This window comes from Pristiophorus japonicus, chromosome 14 (assembly GCF_044704955.1).
Source record: "Pristiophorus japonicus isolate sPriJap1 chromosome 14, sPriJap1.hap1, whole genome shotgun sequence".
NCBI lineage: Eukaryota > Metazoa > Chordata > Chondrichthyes > Pristiophoridae > Pristiophorus > Pristiophorus japonicus.
The window spans coordinates 132,193,362-132,207,927 of NC_091990.1; the positions used below are offsets into that span (position 1 = coordinate 132,193,362).

Sequence of the window (14,566 nt, forward strand, 5' to 3'; positions counted from 1 at the left end):
GAACTGAATTTTTTTTTCAAAAGGGGGCGTGTCCGGCCACTGACACCTGATTTGAAAGTTTCCACAGTGAAAACCTACTCCAAACTAACTTACAATGGAGCAAGTGAAGATTTTTGTACACTTGAAAAAATCTTGTCTACACTTTAAAAAAATCAGGCGCAGGTTACAAATTTAGGCGTAGGGAACGAGGTGGGGGGGGGGGAAGGGAAGTCATTAAATTCTACAATAAATCCTTAGTTATACTTAGACAAATATTATACAAATAAATCCAACCTGAATAAAAATTTATAAGCAAAGAAAAGATTAAATAAACCATGTTCCTACCTGTGTGAAAGTGCTTCAGGCAGGCCTTTCAGGCAGCGGTGTGGTGTCAGTGTCTCTCGACGGCAGCGGCAGCAAGCAGCCTTCGAGCTGCAGTGCTTGAGGCAGGGGTGTAGCGTCAGTGTCTCTCGACGGCAGGGGCAGGCAGCAAGCAGCCTTCGAGCTGCGGTGCTTGAGGCAGGCCTTCATTCCCCATGAAGATGCAGCACCCGGACGGACTTGAGGCCATTCGGCCATGGGATTGCAGCGGCGTCAGTGGCTGGCCGGGAGCTGAAAAATCAGGAGCGGACGTGAGGCCATTCGGCCATGGGATTGCAGCGGCATCAGTGGCTGGTCGGGAGCAGCAGCAGCCTTCGAGCTGTGAGGGGGACTGACTGAGGCCATTTGGACAGGGAGAGGCAGCCACATCGACATCTTTATATTTAAATTTTCAGAATCGGTGCACCACACATTATGCAATGGTTTGCTTCCTCATGCAAGAAATTCTTTGTTCTTGGTGGAAGTTGATCCATTGCAAAGTTGAATTGGCACTTTTATTTCTCCAAACACACAGTCCTTAATTTGCAGGCACCGGTTCTGCAAGTTTAGCAGTGAAAAGCTGAACTCACTGATTTCAGCAGGTGATTTATTCAGCAGTGCTGCTAAAAGCACTCCCTCACACACAGAAATATGAATAAAATTAAAATGCAAGCCTTTGCAGGGGTCCAAGAAACAAATCTTCACTTTTTCTGCAGCACTTTTAAAAATGGCCGAGTGCCAATGTTTACTTCAGACTACGCGTGCGCGACCGCTCCAACGCGCACGCGCAGGGTTGCCGGCACCAAGAAGCCTCATTTAAATTGTACCCGCCCCCTCCTACTTACAAAATCGGCGCGAGTGGTAGGCCCCGCCCTCTGTGCGCCGCGCCAAGCAGACATCGAGCTCCAAAGAGCTCGAGAATACCGTGGTTTTTTTCAGGCGCCGTTTTCAGCGCGAAAAACAGGTGCCCAGCTCTGAAGTGCGCCTTTTTCGCCGCGTGTGGAAACTTGGGGCCAATGTTTGGTTAAATCTTATGGATTCATCTCTCCTTAACCTTGCCAGAACTGCCATTTTGTAACTGCATTTCCAAAACAGGTGAGTATCCAATGTTGTACTGCAATAAATTACATTTTGAAAATAAAATTATTTATGTATTTACTAAAATACTAGAAAATAGTAGGTATTCCAGTGCTGCCTTTAATTTAAAAAGTTTTGAACTAAAAGTAAAGCATGTGACTGTTTGTTTTTGATATTTTTCTCGATTCCTGCTTCACCCTTGTGCATACCATCTGCCGTTATTATTAAATGTTTCAATTGGGCTTTCTGCAGACTGGAATTTTAGTCTTAAGTTATGAATTACTTCAGGATTTTTTGTTCTACTTTTGAATTTAGAAATTAAATACATTAGAAAAACATGACGATTTCTCTTGGCAAAGTTACACAAGATATAACTTTGAATTATATATCTGCCAGTTAAAGAGTAAAAAAAGTGGATCCGTATTAAGGGCTAGAAATTCCATTTTTGGTCATGGTGGTATTTTTCCACCAAAAATACTGGTATGACTCCGCTGTGATTCCGAGGCATAACATTTGGTTAAAAAATGCTCCCAGTGATAAAAATCGGCATTGCATGAGGATTCGTGGCGCAAACTGCAAATCTTCTGCAACTTTTCTCCGAGGCAGATACCGCTGCGAGTTGGGCCTAGGGAGGGAGGAAAACCCCCCCCAAAAATTCCAAAAAACAAAAAAATCACAAAACATTCACACGATCCTTTTCTATCGAATCACTGCAAAAGAATTAAAAAATAAAAACTTTAACTTCCTTTTTTTTTTGCAGGTCTTCATACCTACCGCCATTACAAGGGCTGCTATGCAGGTTTTTTCTCTGGCGTTTTTTTGGTACTATCTACGGGTGCACTGTGAGCCAAATATCCGGCGAAAGTGCTTTTTCCAGTCTTGCATGCCAGCGATTCGTTTCCCAGCGGTACTTAAAAACCGCCGGTGCAAGACTTCAACGAATTTCCCGCCGCATCGTATAGCGCCGAAAAACCCAGCACAAGGTTGGGGAATTTCCAGCCCATAGTATTTCTACAATCAACGAATGTTTTAGCCCAATAATCTAGTATAAATATTCTTTGTACAGTTGAGAATTAATCATTACTGAGAACTTGAAATTTATTCTCCATCTGTTCGCATGTTAGCTATTCCTACAGAGATGCCCATGTCCTTTTTATTTAAAAAAATTTTGGAATCCCCAGACCTTTTTATAATTTGCAGCCACATTTAGTACTTCATTTTCTCTTTAGCACTAATCATCTGTGAGTTACGAATAATCTAACAATCTACCTCCCGATAGATCTAGAATTTAATTTTCATTGTTCTGGATTTTGAGGAATGCATTGTTTCATCCAAGTGCATGTTTTAAAATCTGGTGGCTATTGGGAGCCTTGTATGATACTAATTCTTCATGCACGTAAAATTTTCAGAATTCATGTTTGATGTATTTAGGAAGGTTACAGTGAAATTTGTGCGCAAAATTGTGCAACAAAAAAAACACACTTGCACCCAGAAGCACAAGACATAAATTATCGTTATGTTTTGGGCACACTTAGATTCAGTACAAAGATCTGCTTCCACAGGTAAATCCACATTCCTTATACACACAAACACCATCTTATGCACAAAGTAATATGAGGTAGCGGGTTACAGGGTGAACAATGAATCCTTTTGTACCCATTATACTTTGGAAATTATACAAATTGCGACTGGAAGCTCCTGATCCCTGCAATTGATGGACACAATGGAGACATAGATTACAAACGCGAGAAAGTTATGCTATTCCTATATAAAACACTAGTTCGGCCTCAGCTGGAGTATTGTGTCCAATTCTGGGCACCACACTTTATGAAGGAAGGCTTTGGAGAGGGTACAGAAGAGATTTACTAGAATGGTTCCAGGGATGAAGGAATACAGTTATGCATATAGACTAGAGAAGCTGGGTTGTTCTCCTTAGAGCAGAGAAGGCCAAGAGGGGATTTGATAGAGGTGTTTAAAATCATGAAGGGTTTTGATAAAGTAAATAAAGAGAAACTGTTTCCAATGACTAAAGGGTTGATAACGATAGGGCACAGATTTAAGGTGATTGGCAAAAGGACCAGAGGCGATATGAGGAAAAACTCTTACGCAGAGAGTGGTTAGGATTTGGAATGCACTGTGTCCTAGGATGATGGCTACAAAGTCAACAGGAGCCTTCAAAATTGAATTGGATAAATATTTTGAAGCAGGGAAAAATGGCAGAGATATGGGGAGAGAGAGAGGGTGTGAGGCTAACTAGATTGCTCTTCGAAAGGACTGGCACAGACTTGCTGGGCCAAATGGCCTCCTGAACTGAACTATTCTATGATTCTATAACACTGACCGATCGTAGATCTTGGGCTACACACTATTAAGAAGTAGAACATGTGGAGTCAGGGGACAAGTAGCAATATAGATAGCAAGCTAGCTACAAAACCGAAAACAAGAGAGTAGTGGTTAAAAGTAGTTACTCAGATTGGCGAATGGGAAGTGGTGTTCCACAAGGATCAATGCTGGGAACACGTAGTTCACCATTTACATAAACAAATTGGGAATCAGAAGTAAAATTTCAAAATTTGCGGATGACACCAAATTGGGTGGTGTAGTTAATATAGAGGTGCACTGCAACAAAATACAAGAAGACGTTAATAAATTGCAGAATGGGTGTGTAATTGGCAAATGAACCTCACAACAGATTAGTGTGAGATAGTACATTTTGGTTGGAAGAGTTAGGAGGTCACATACTCCTTGGAAAATAAGTGTCTAAAGGGTAGTAGAACAGATGGATCTTGGGGTACAGATACACATCACTAAACGTAGCCATGCAGGTTAATAAGGCCATAAACAAACAGTGCTGAGATTCATTTCTAGAGAGACGTAATTGAAAAGCAGAAAAATGATGTTAAACTTGTATAGTACCTTGGTTCGACTACGCTTGAGTTCTGGTCTCCATATTATAAAATGGACGTAGAGGCACTGGAGAAAGTGCAAAAGGATTTACCAGATTGATAACAGAACTGAGAGCTTATCATTATCTGGAAAGGTTGAGCAGGCTGGGGCTTTTTTCCCTAGAAAAGAGAAGACACAGGGATGATCTGATAGAGGTCTCTAAGATTATGAAAGGATTTGATAGGGTAGATGTAGAGAAGACGTTGCCACTTGCAGGTGAGATCAGAACTAGAGGTCATCAATGAGAGTCACAAATAAATTCAGTAGAAACATTTTTACCCAGAGAGTGGTTAGAATGTGGAACTCGCTACCGCAAGGAGTAGTTGAGGTGAATAGCATAGATGCCTTTAAGGGAAAGCTAGATAAACAAATGAGGAGAAAAGAATCGTATATGTTGATAGGATTAGATGAAGAGGGGTGGGAGGAGGCTTGTGTGGAGAGAAAACACCGGCATGAATCTATTGGGCCAAGTGTCTTAATTCTGTCCTGCAAATACTTTGTAATACTTCGTAATATTAAACCGAAGCCAGAGCAAATACAACAGATTCACAGTGTTTCATGCAACTTGGTATTTCTTTCAAAACAAAAGTCCAATTTGTAATTCTGTGCAACATTTTGAACAACATGCAAAGCACGATCGAAGGTATTTTTCACAATTAAAGCAGTCATTCACAAATGATTGTTATACAGTGTGTCTGACTGGTTTTCTTGATGCAATCTTTATACTCGTGAGACACAGCAGCTTTCTCGCCTCGAGGACTAGCCAGTACCCTTTTCAGGACAGCCCAGAATCCCTGAAATGGGCATTTGTAAAAGCCATGGACAGATAGAAAGAAACGTGCATTTCTATAGTGCCTTTTATGTCCTTAGTACATCTAGAAGCGCTTTCGTGTCAATGAAGTACTTTTGTGGTGTAGTCACTGTTGTAGGGATAGGTGGCAGACAATTTGCTCACAGCAAGGTCCCACAAACAGCAATGAGATAAATGATCAAATAATTACTGATACTGGTTGAGGGTTAAATATTCGCCAGGACACCATGGAGAACTCTGCCGCTCTTCTTTGAATATTGCCATGGGGTCTTTTACATCCGCCTGAGGGGGCAGACGGGGTTTCGGTTTAACATTTCATTCGAAAGGCGGCAGCATCTCCAAAAGTGCAGCAGTCCCTCAGTACTGCACTGAAGTATCCGCTTGGATTTTGTGTTGTAGTCTCTGGAGTGGGATTTAAAACCTTTGGACTCCGAGAGTACAACTACTAAGCCAATGCTGATACCTAAATATAGCCAATTAAAGCCCCAGTGGTCAATATTAATTGTTCCCAACACCTGGGTTAAGTGATTCACCTAGACAGAGGCACCCATATTGTTACAATCCACATACACTTGGCTGCTTTCAGCAAGCAGAAATTTAGATTCAAGTGGTCTCAATACTGGGCAGCTATGATTTCTTATTACGAATTATTAAAACAGTCTCTTATGAAATGAAATAAGGTAGGTCTCCGATCATGTATTCTTCCAAGTTCGTTTAGGTATTTGTAACTGAGGAACATTAGGAGAATTGCACACAGCGCTTTGTTCAAGTTTGCTGCTTAATTCCGTCAAGTCTGTATTTGGTAAATGCTTGAAGATGTCAACATGTTGAGGAAAGCTCCCACGTGCACAGTAGTGCAAGATTCCTTTACAGAATGATCTGCATGAGACCTCCTCCAAGCTAATGAGTAGGGTATTGAAATCCTCCATCAGTTTTGAAACATCTTGAGGCCCTTCCAGGATGAAATTAATTGTGTAGTGCAGTCTCTTTGAAGACTAAAGTCTTGTAAAAGCAGCCAGCTGGGTTCACCCCCCCCCCCCCCCCCCCCCAAAGTTTCTGGGTGTAGCTAGGCTATCAAAGGAAGGTACCTCATCTGGAGTTCTATGAAGTGCATTTTATTGGGCCAGAATTTGCTAACAAAATAATAACAAGGCTAATGTTGTTAGGTGCATGGTTAAATGTGAATGTGCAAAAGTTGCTATTTGAGTATTGCCACTTTGCCATTTGCTTTGTGAAAATGACATCTCACTCTTGGCCTCCCCCTTTTTTCGGAACTTGCTGCATTTGCCCGTTAAACTTGCCGAAACTCACAGGTCAGTCTTTTAATGTGATGAGTTAATTACTGCTAATCAACCTTTCCGGCACCGAAAATTAACTCTTACCAGTGTGAAGTCGCACTCCTTCGGGTGTAGAATTATTTCGGGAGATTATAACATTTAAAAAAAAAAAAAAATTCCTTTCTGTCTTATTATATCCCAATTCAATCTTTCATTCCCTCTCTTTATTTCCCTTTCTCCACCTTATTTGACATTGAATTCATGGACTTCAATTCACCTTCCTGTGTTTATTTCCCAATCCTTATATCTCATTAGTTAAGGAGCTACCCTGTCGGTTGCCCTGTTCACTCCGATCCCAAATGCCATTTTCCTTGCTGCGCTGTTATCGGCTCACACTTTCAGCAACATTGTGGCAAAATATTTTTGAGTCAAAGGGTGCAGGCGCAAGTGTACCGATCGGCAGATGCTGTTAGATGCCCTGTTGCAGTAAATTCTGGCCCTATCGTTTGTTTGGGTTGAATAAATTGGAAAGTCTTCATTCTTTGAAGTTAATTCTCCATATATGAAGTCCTCTCCTTATCCTACTAATTGTCTCTTTCTAACTTGGTATGGCTTGGAGCTTTTTTAATGGTTAAATGGTTGTCGTTAGTAAATTAGTCTATTAATTCTGTGTCAGGAGTCAGGATACATGGTTTGTGTGTTCTTTGCCCGCTAACCTTAATTGTACCATGTTGTGTATATAGGTTGCACCCTGACCTTGAACCTTCAAGTGAATATTATAGGCACATTTAGGTTAGTGATACATCCAACTGATGTCGTGAAATTGTGAACTCAGACCATTCTACCCTCTGGGTAGAATATCATTTTAATCCTTTGGTTGGCTCCCTGTTCATTAAGACTGGGTATAAGAATGCGGGCCATATTCCTTGTCTCAGATTTTATTGCAAACTCCAGTCTCGTGCCTTATTACTGGATCTGGTCTTCCCAAGTGGCACTGTGCCCTTGCCTAGATCACAATGTGCTCCTCATTGAAGGATCTCTAATGTTACCCACGAGGTCCTATTCTGTGGCACACCACCTTGTTCTTGTATACTGTACTTCTGGCTGTGAGTTGCCTCCCGCTTTACTTGAGGAATCTGATCACCTGTTTGGCTTCTAGGGGCTAGCATTCTTGAGTTAAGTGATCTCACTTGCTTACTACCTTGAGGGCTTTCACTCCTGATCAAGCAATCGTTTCTGTATGTCATCTGAAACAGCTCATAGAAATCAATCCTTTATAATCAGTTAATACAGATTCTTCATTTCTAGTCAGAATTTACAACTATCTTCTAGTTCTATGACTAACTTGCTGTAAATTGCTTTTTACAATTTCTTAAATTCTTAAATCCTTTGTGACTGTGACAAAGGCAACTATTCCTCCTCGTCCTTCTTGACTTGTCTGCAGCCTTTGACACAGTTGACCATTCTATCTTTCTCCAACGCCTCTCTTCCGTCTTCCAGCTGGGTGGGACTCGTCTGATTCCATTCTTATTTATCTAATCGTAGCCAGAGAATCACCTGCAACGGCTTTTCTTCCCGCCCCCCGCATTGTTACCTCGAGTCTCCTCAGGATTTATCCTTGGCCCCCTCCTATTTCTCATCTACATGTTGTCCCTTGGCGACACCATCCGTAAACAGAGTGTCAGTTTCCACATGCACGCTGATGACACCCAGCTCGACCTCACTACCACTTCTCTCAACCCCTCCACGGTCTCTAAATTGTCAGACTGCTTGTCTGACATCCAATTCTGGATGAGCAAAAATGTTCTCCAGTTGAATATTGGGAAGATCGAAGTCATTGTTTTCGGTCCCCGCTACAAACTCCACATTCTCTAGCCACTGACTCCATCCCTCTCTCCAACTTCTGTCTGAGGCTGAACCACACTGTTCACAACCTTGATGTCATATTTGCCCCTGAAATGAGCTTTCGACCCCACATTCGCAGCATAACTAAGACCGCCGATTTCCACCTCCGTAGCATCGCTTTGCCTCAGTTCATCCGCTGCTGAAGCCCTCATCCATGCCTTCATTACCGCTAGACTTGATTATTGCACTGCAGACCTGGCTGGCCCTCCCACATGCTACGTAAACTAGAAGTGATCCAAAACTCGGTGGCCTGTGTCCTAACTCTCACCAATACCTTCTCGCCCATCACTCCTGTGCTGGCTGACCTATATTGGCTTCTGATTAAGCAACGCCTCGATTTGAAAATTCTCATCCTTATTTTCCCTCCATGGCCTTGCCCCTCCCTCTCTCTGTAATCTCCAGTTTTCTTCCCCCCCCCCCCCCCCCCCCCCCCAAGATATCTGCGCTCCTCTAATTCTGCTCTCTTGGGCATCCCTAGTTATAATCGCTCAACCATTGGTAGCCGTGCCTTCTGTTACCTAGGCCCCGAACTAAACCTCTCCGCCTCTCTACCTCTCTTTCCTCCTTCAAGTTGCTCCTTAAAACATACCTCTTTGACCAAGCTTTTGGTCACCTGTGCTAGTTTATACTTGTGCAGCTCAGTGTCAAATTTTCTATCTCATCATACTCCTCTGAAGCCCTATGGGATGTTTCACTACATTAAAGGTGCTATTTAAATACAAAGTCATAACTAGTAAGAACAGCAGATCTTCCAATTTAATAGTCCTCACTATCAATTGGTTTGATGAGAAAATGTGCCAAGTGTATTATTGCTAAGTGATGCTGTGTCTTTTAGCCTGAACTCTTTGTTTAACTTGATAGTTTTCTAATTCAAGAGCACGTATGAAACTGTTGCCCACTTCTGTGCAAATTGGCTGCTGCATTTCCCTATATTACAACAGTGACCAAACTTCAAAAATACTTCATTGGCTGTAAAGTGTTTTTGGATTTCCTGGTCATGAAAAATGCCAGATATATATGCAAGTTCTTTTTCTTTTCTTTAGGAGTGCCTGGATATTTGTTGGAAGTGTGATTCCTGGCTGTTTCTTTTGCATCTTGCTTGCCCCTAAACAACTTTGAAACGCAAATGTAATGCCTGTCCTGTTTACCAAGCTACGGTGAGATCACTCCATGCAGGCTAGAGATTGAACTTCGATCTTTCCTGGTTGATATGACTTTGCCTTGTATTGTGTGATGCATTTACTCACTGAGCTACCAAGAAAAGCACACCCTGTTTTCTGATATGATCAGAATAGTGTTTTTTCTGTTGAAGCAAAACTGCACTCCTTGTGACTTTGTCTTTTTATTATCTTCTAAATCAGTGCACCATGTTTTGGAAGTTTGATCTTCACACATCATCCCATATAGACACGCTCCTGGAGAAGGAAGATGTGACCCTTACTGAACTAATGGATGAGGAAGATGTTTTGCAGGAATGTAAAGCTCAGAATCGTAAACTGTTGGACTTTCTGGTCAGATCACAGAGTATGGAAGACCTAGTCACATACGTCACCCAGGAGCCACCAAACGATATGGATGAGAAGATGAGATATAAGTAAGAAAGTGGTTATAGTAAGGAATGTCTTTCAAATGAATGTTTCCAGAGCTGAGTGAAGTATATTAAGCTAGATTTGATTTTTGAAAAGGGAGGCTTGCTAAATGGCATTAATGTGGAGGCTAGAAATATCTTGTCATTTTAATTCTCACTTGCTGAGGATGGGAAATGTTTGCCCCATTAAATATTTGCTTCAGAAAGGAAAATTCATCCTGTACTAATGTATTGCCAGAAGATATTATTAGTTTTGTAAAGTACATTAAAGGTGATGAGTCTGGTATCTTTAAGGAATGTTCTTAAGTCCAGACTTTTGTGTTTTTCAGTTATTTTCATATATTGCGTGTCGACGTTTGTATAAATTAGATTACAATCTAGTACATTAGCCGTGTAATGGTTGTGAATTTGTTTGTGGTTCAAGTGGTGAAGCAGCACCAATGCTGAAAATATTTGTATGTAACTTCTCTTCCGTCCCCCCAGCCCCCCCCAATACCATCTGGTTGTCCACTGATATCTCACAAGTGATCATTTTCATATGTGAAACGAGGCAGTGATTTTGACGGGCTGAGAGTTCAATCCTGTCCTTGCTTAATGACCATACATGTACTTCTAGTGGGCATTGAAAAATGATCAGGAGTCAGAACCACGGTGAAGGAATGCTTTATTGGGTTTATAACAGCATTGATAACAGCAATACAACAGCTGCAGTTACACGACCTACTCACACTTATCAAATGGGAGAAGTTAGACTTCTACACATGCTCATTTTGGTAAATGCATGGAGCTAATCACATTCTGCTGTTACCCCTGATGAGATTTTCATTGATTGAAAAGAACTAGCAGGTCAGGTGGCTCCTTTCAATAATTAGAAATGGAAAGGTAGCACAGTGGGCTTCACAAAGGTGTTTAAACTTATTAAGAATCGATGTGTTCTGAAAATGATGTGTTGTGCTAATTTTTCAAGTAGTGTCCCAAACATTACTGCAGTACAGGATCAGCTGAAATGTACTGCAGAGAAGATCACAGCACTTCAACACAATAGTGGTAATATAACTGGATCATGAAAAATTTGAATGTAAAAGGTTTGCAATGTAATGAGTATTGCAGCAGAATCATGGTACATTGAAATAGCTGATGAGAAATGTGATCTAAATGGTTGCGACAATTTTGATTTTGATCCAAAGTTAGAAGTTCAGGATTCAATATTAGACATGCCTAAGTGGCCATTTTGAAAAATCTTGCAAACTTTCATACTCTTGAGGTTTACATTATTCCATTTGGTAGTCTTCTACAATTGAACCGACACGTTCATCTGAAATCCTCATTTTCGACTGCTACAAAAATGACAAGACCATCCTTCTGTGTTTAGCATATATCTAAATGTAAGTTTTTTGAGATGTCACGCGGACAAATTTTTATCAGTTAATTATTATCTGATTTCTTCATTCCTGCAATTGACCTCGATCTTTCTATAAGCAATGCTAACCCTCTAAGTGACGTTGGGAAGACAATTATTAGACTTTCTGGACTTGAATGAACAATACAATGGTCCGTGATTTGCGGTCAGCAGCGAAGCAAATGCAGTTGCAGGTGGCCTTGAAGAAAGTTTCCCATAAAGATCTTATGATCTCTGGCAAGAAGTTTAGCTTTTTCGATGTTCAGTTGAGATCAGTGCAAGATAATGAGAAATCCCTAGTGTGAGCTGCTGTGACATTGGCAAGCTGTCTAAGCAGCCAACCACAATGCAGAATTCTCAGTGAAGAAGCTCCTTTTATTCTAACTTTAAAAAAAATGTTAGAGCAAAACAAAAATTAGTGCACTCGTATAGGGAAATGGTAAACTTGAAATAAATATGAACAACTTTTATTTAAAAAAAAAAAATGAACATGTTTCAAAGTTTCTTTAAAAATTGTAATTTTTATTAAAATGGAGAAATTTAACACTCCATAAAATTAAAATTAGTTTTTCAGGGCCATAGTATTAAGAGGGTGAAAATAAGAGTACGAGAAGAAGCTTGCCGGGAACATAAAAACTGACTGCAAAAGCTTTTATAGATATGTGAAGAGAAAAAGATTAGTCAAGACAAACGTAGGTCCCTTGCAGTTTGATTCAGGTGAATTTATAATGGGGAACCAATAAATGGCAGACCAATTGAACAAATACTTTGGTTCTGTTTTCACGAAGGAAGACACAAATAACCTTCCGAAAATACTAGGGGACCGATGGTCTAGTGAGAAGGAGGAACTGAAGGATATCCTTATTGGGCGGGAAATTGTGTTCGGGAAATTGATGGGATTGAAGGTCGATAAATCCGTGGGGCATGATAGTCTGCATCCCAGAGTACTTAAGGAAGTGGCCCTAGAAATAATGGATGCATTGGTGATCATTTTAGAAACATAGAAATAGGTGCAGGAGTAGGCCATTCGGCCCTTCGAGCCTGCACCGCCATTCAATGAGTTTATGGCTGAACATGCAACTTCAGTACCCCATTCCTGCTTTCTCGCCATACCCCTTGATCCCCCTAGTAGTAAGGACTACATCTAACTCCTTTTTGAATATATTTAGTGAATTGGCCTCAACAACTTTCTGTGGTAGAGAATTCCACCAGTTCACCATTCTCTGGGTGAAGAAGTTTCTCCTCATCTCGGTCCTAAATGGCATACCCCTTATCCTTAGACTGTGACCCCTGGTTCTGGACTTCCCCCACATTGGGAACATTCTTCCTGCATCTAACCTGTCTAAACCCGTCAGAATTTTAAACATTTCTATGAGGTCCCCTCTCATTCTTCTGAACTCCAGTGAATACAAGCCCAGTTGATCCAGTCTTTCTTGATATGTCAGTCCCGCCATCCCGGGAATCAGTCTGGTGAACCTTCGCTGCACTCCCTCAATAGCAAGAATGTCCTTCCTCAAGTTAGGAGACCAAAACTGTACACAATACTCCAGGTGTGGCCTCACCAAGGCTCTGTACAGCTGTAGTAACACCTCCCTCCTGCTGTACTCAAATCCCCTCGCTATGAAGGCCAACATGCCATTTGCTTTCTTAACTGCCTGCTGTACCTGCATGCCAACCTTCAATGACTGATGTACCATGACACCCAGGTTTTGTTGCACCTCCCCTTTTCCTAATCTGTCACCATTCAGATAATAGTCTGTCTCTCTTTTTACCACAAAAGTGGATAACCTCACATTTATCCACATTATACTTCATCTGCCATGCATTTGCCCACTCACCTAACCTATCCAAGTCACTCTGCAGTCTCATAGCATCCTCCTCGCAGCTCACACTGCCACCCAACTTAGTGTCATCCGCAAATTTGGAGATACGACATTTAATCCCCTCATCTAAATCATTAATGTACAATGTAAACAACTGGGGCCCCAGCACAGAACCTTGCGGTACCCCACTCGTCACTGCCTGCCATTCTGAAAAGTACCCATTTACTCCTACTCTTTGCTTCCTGTCTGACAACCAGTTCTCAATCTACGTCAGCATACTACCCCCAATCCCATGTGCTTTAACTTTGCACATTAATCTCTTGTGTGGGACCTTGTCGAAAGCCTTCTGAAAGTCCAAATACACCACATCAACTGGTTTTCCCTTGTCCACTCTACTGGAAACATCCTCAAAAAAATTCCAGAAGATTTGTCAAGCATGATTTCCCTTTCACAAATCCATGCTGACTTGGACCTATCATGTCACCTCTTTCCAAATGCGCTGATATGACATCCTTAATAATTGATTCCATCATTTTACCCACTACTGATGTCAGGCTGACCGGTCTATAATTCCCTGTTTTCTCTCTCCATCCTTTTTTAAAAAGTGGGATTACATTGGCTACCCTCCACTTCATAGGAACAGATCCAGAGTCTATGGAATGTTGGAAAATGACTGTCAATGCATCTGCTATTTCCAAGGCCACCTCTAAGTACTCTGGGATGTAGTCCATCAGGCCCTGGGGATTTATCGGCCTTCAGTCCCATCAATTTCCCCAACACAATTTCCCGACTAATAAGGATTTCCCTCCGTTCCTCCTCCTTACTAGACCCTCTGACCCCTTTTATATCCGGAAGGTTGTTTGTGTCCTCCTTAGTGAATACCGAACCAAAGTACTTGTTCAATTGGTCTGCCATTTCTTTGTTCCCCGTTATGACTTCCCCTGATTCTGACTGCAGGGGACCTATGTTTGTCTTTACTAACCTTTTTCTCTTTACATATCTATAGAAACTTTTGCAGTCCGTTTTAATGTTCCCTGCAAGCTTCCTCTCGTACTTTATTTTCCTTGTCCTAATCAAACCCTTTGTCCTCCTCTGCTGAACTCTAAATTTCTCCCAGTCCCTGGGTTCACTGCTATTTCTGGCCAATTTGTATGCCACTTCCTTGGCTTTAATACTATCCCTGATTTCCCTTGATAGCCACGGTTGAGCCACCTTCCCTTTTTTATTTTTACGCCAGATAGGGAAGTACAATTGTTGCAGTTCATCCATGCGGTCTCTAAATGTCTGCCATTGCCCATCCACAGTCAATCCCTTAAGTATCATTCGCCAATCTATCCTCGCCAATTCACGCCTCATACCTTCAAAGTTACCCTTCTTTAAGTTCTGGACCATGATCTCTGA

General features: G+C 41.5%; 1 protein-coding gene across 5 annotated transcripts in view; it reads left to right on the plus strand.

Moving 5' to 3' along the window:
* Positions 1 to 14,566, plus strand: part of ppp6r3 (protein phosphatase 6, regulatory subunit 3) — a 150,468-nt gene that overhangs the window by 20,769 nt on the left and 115,133 nt on the right. For all 5 annotated transcript variants that reach the window (XM_070899622.1, XM_070899624.1, XM_070899626.1 and 2 more), the window contains exon 2: positions 9,717 to 9,949. In XM_070899622.1, the coding sequence (XP_070755723.1) occupies positions 9,723 to 9,949 (227 nt within the window). In that variant the 5' untranslated portion in view covers positions 9,717 to 9,722. The remainder of the gene's footprint in view (positions 1 to 9,716; positions 9,950 to 14,566) is intronic.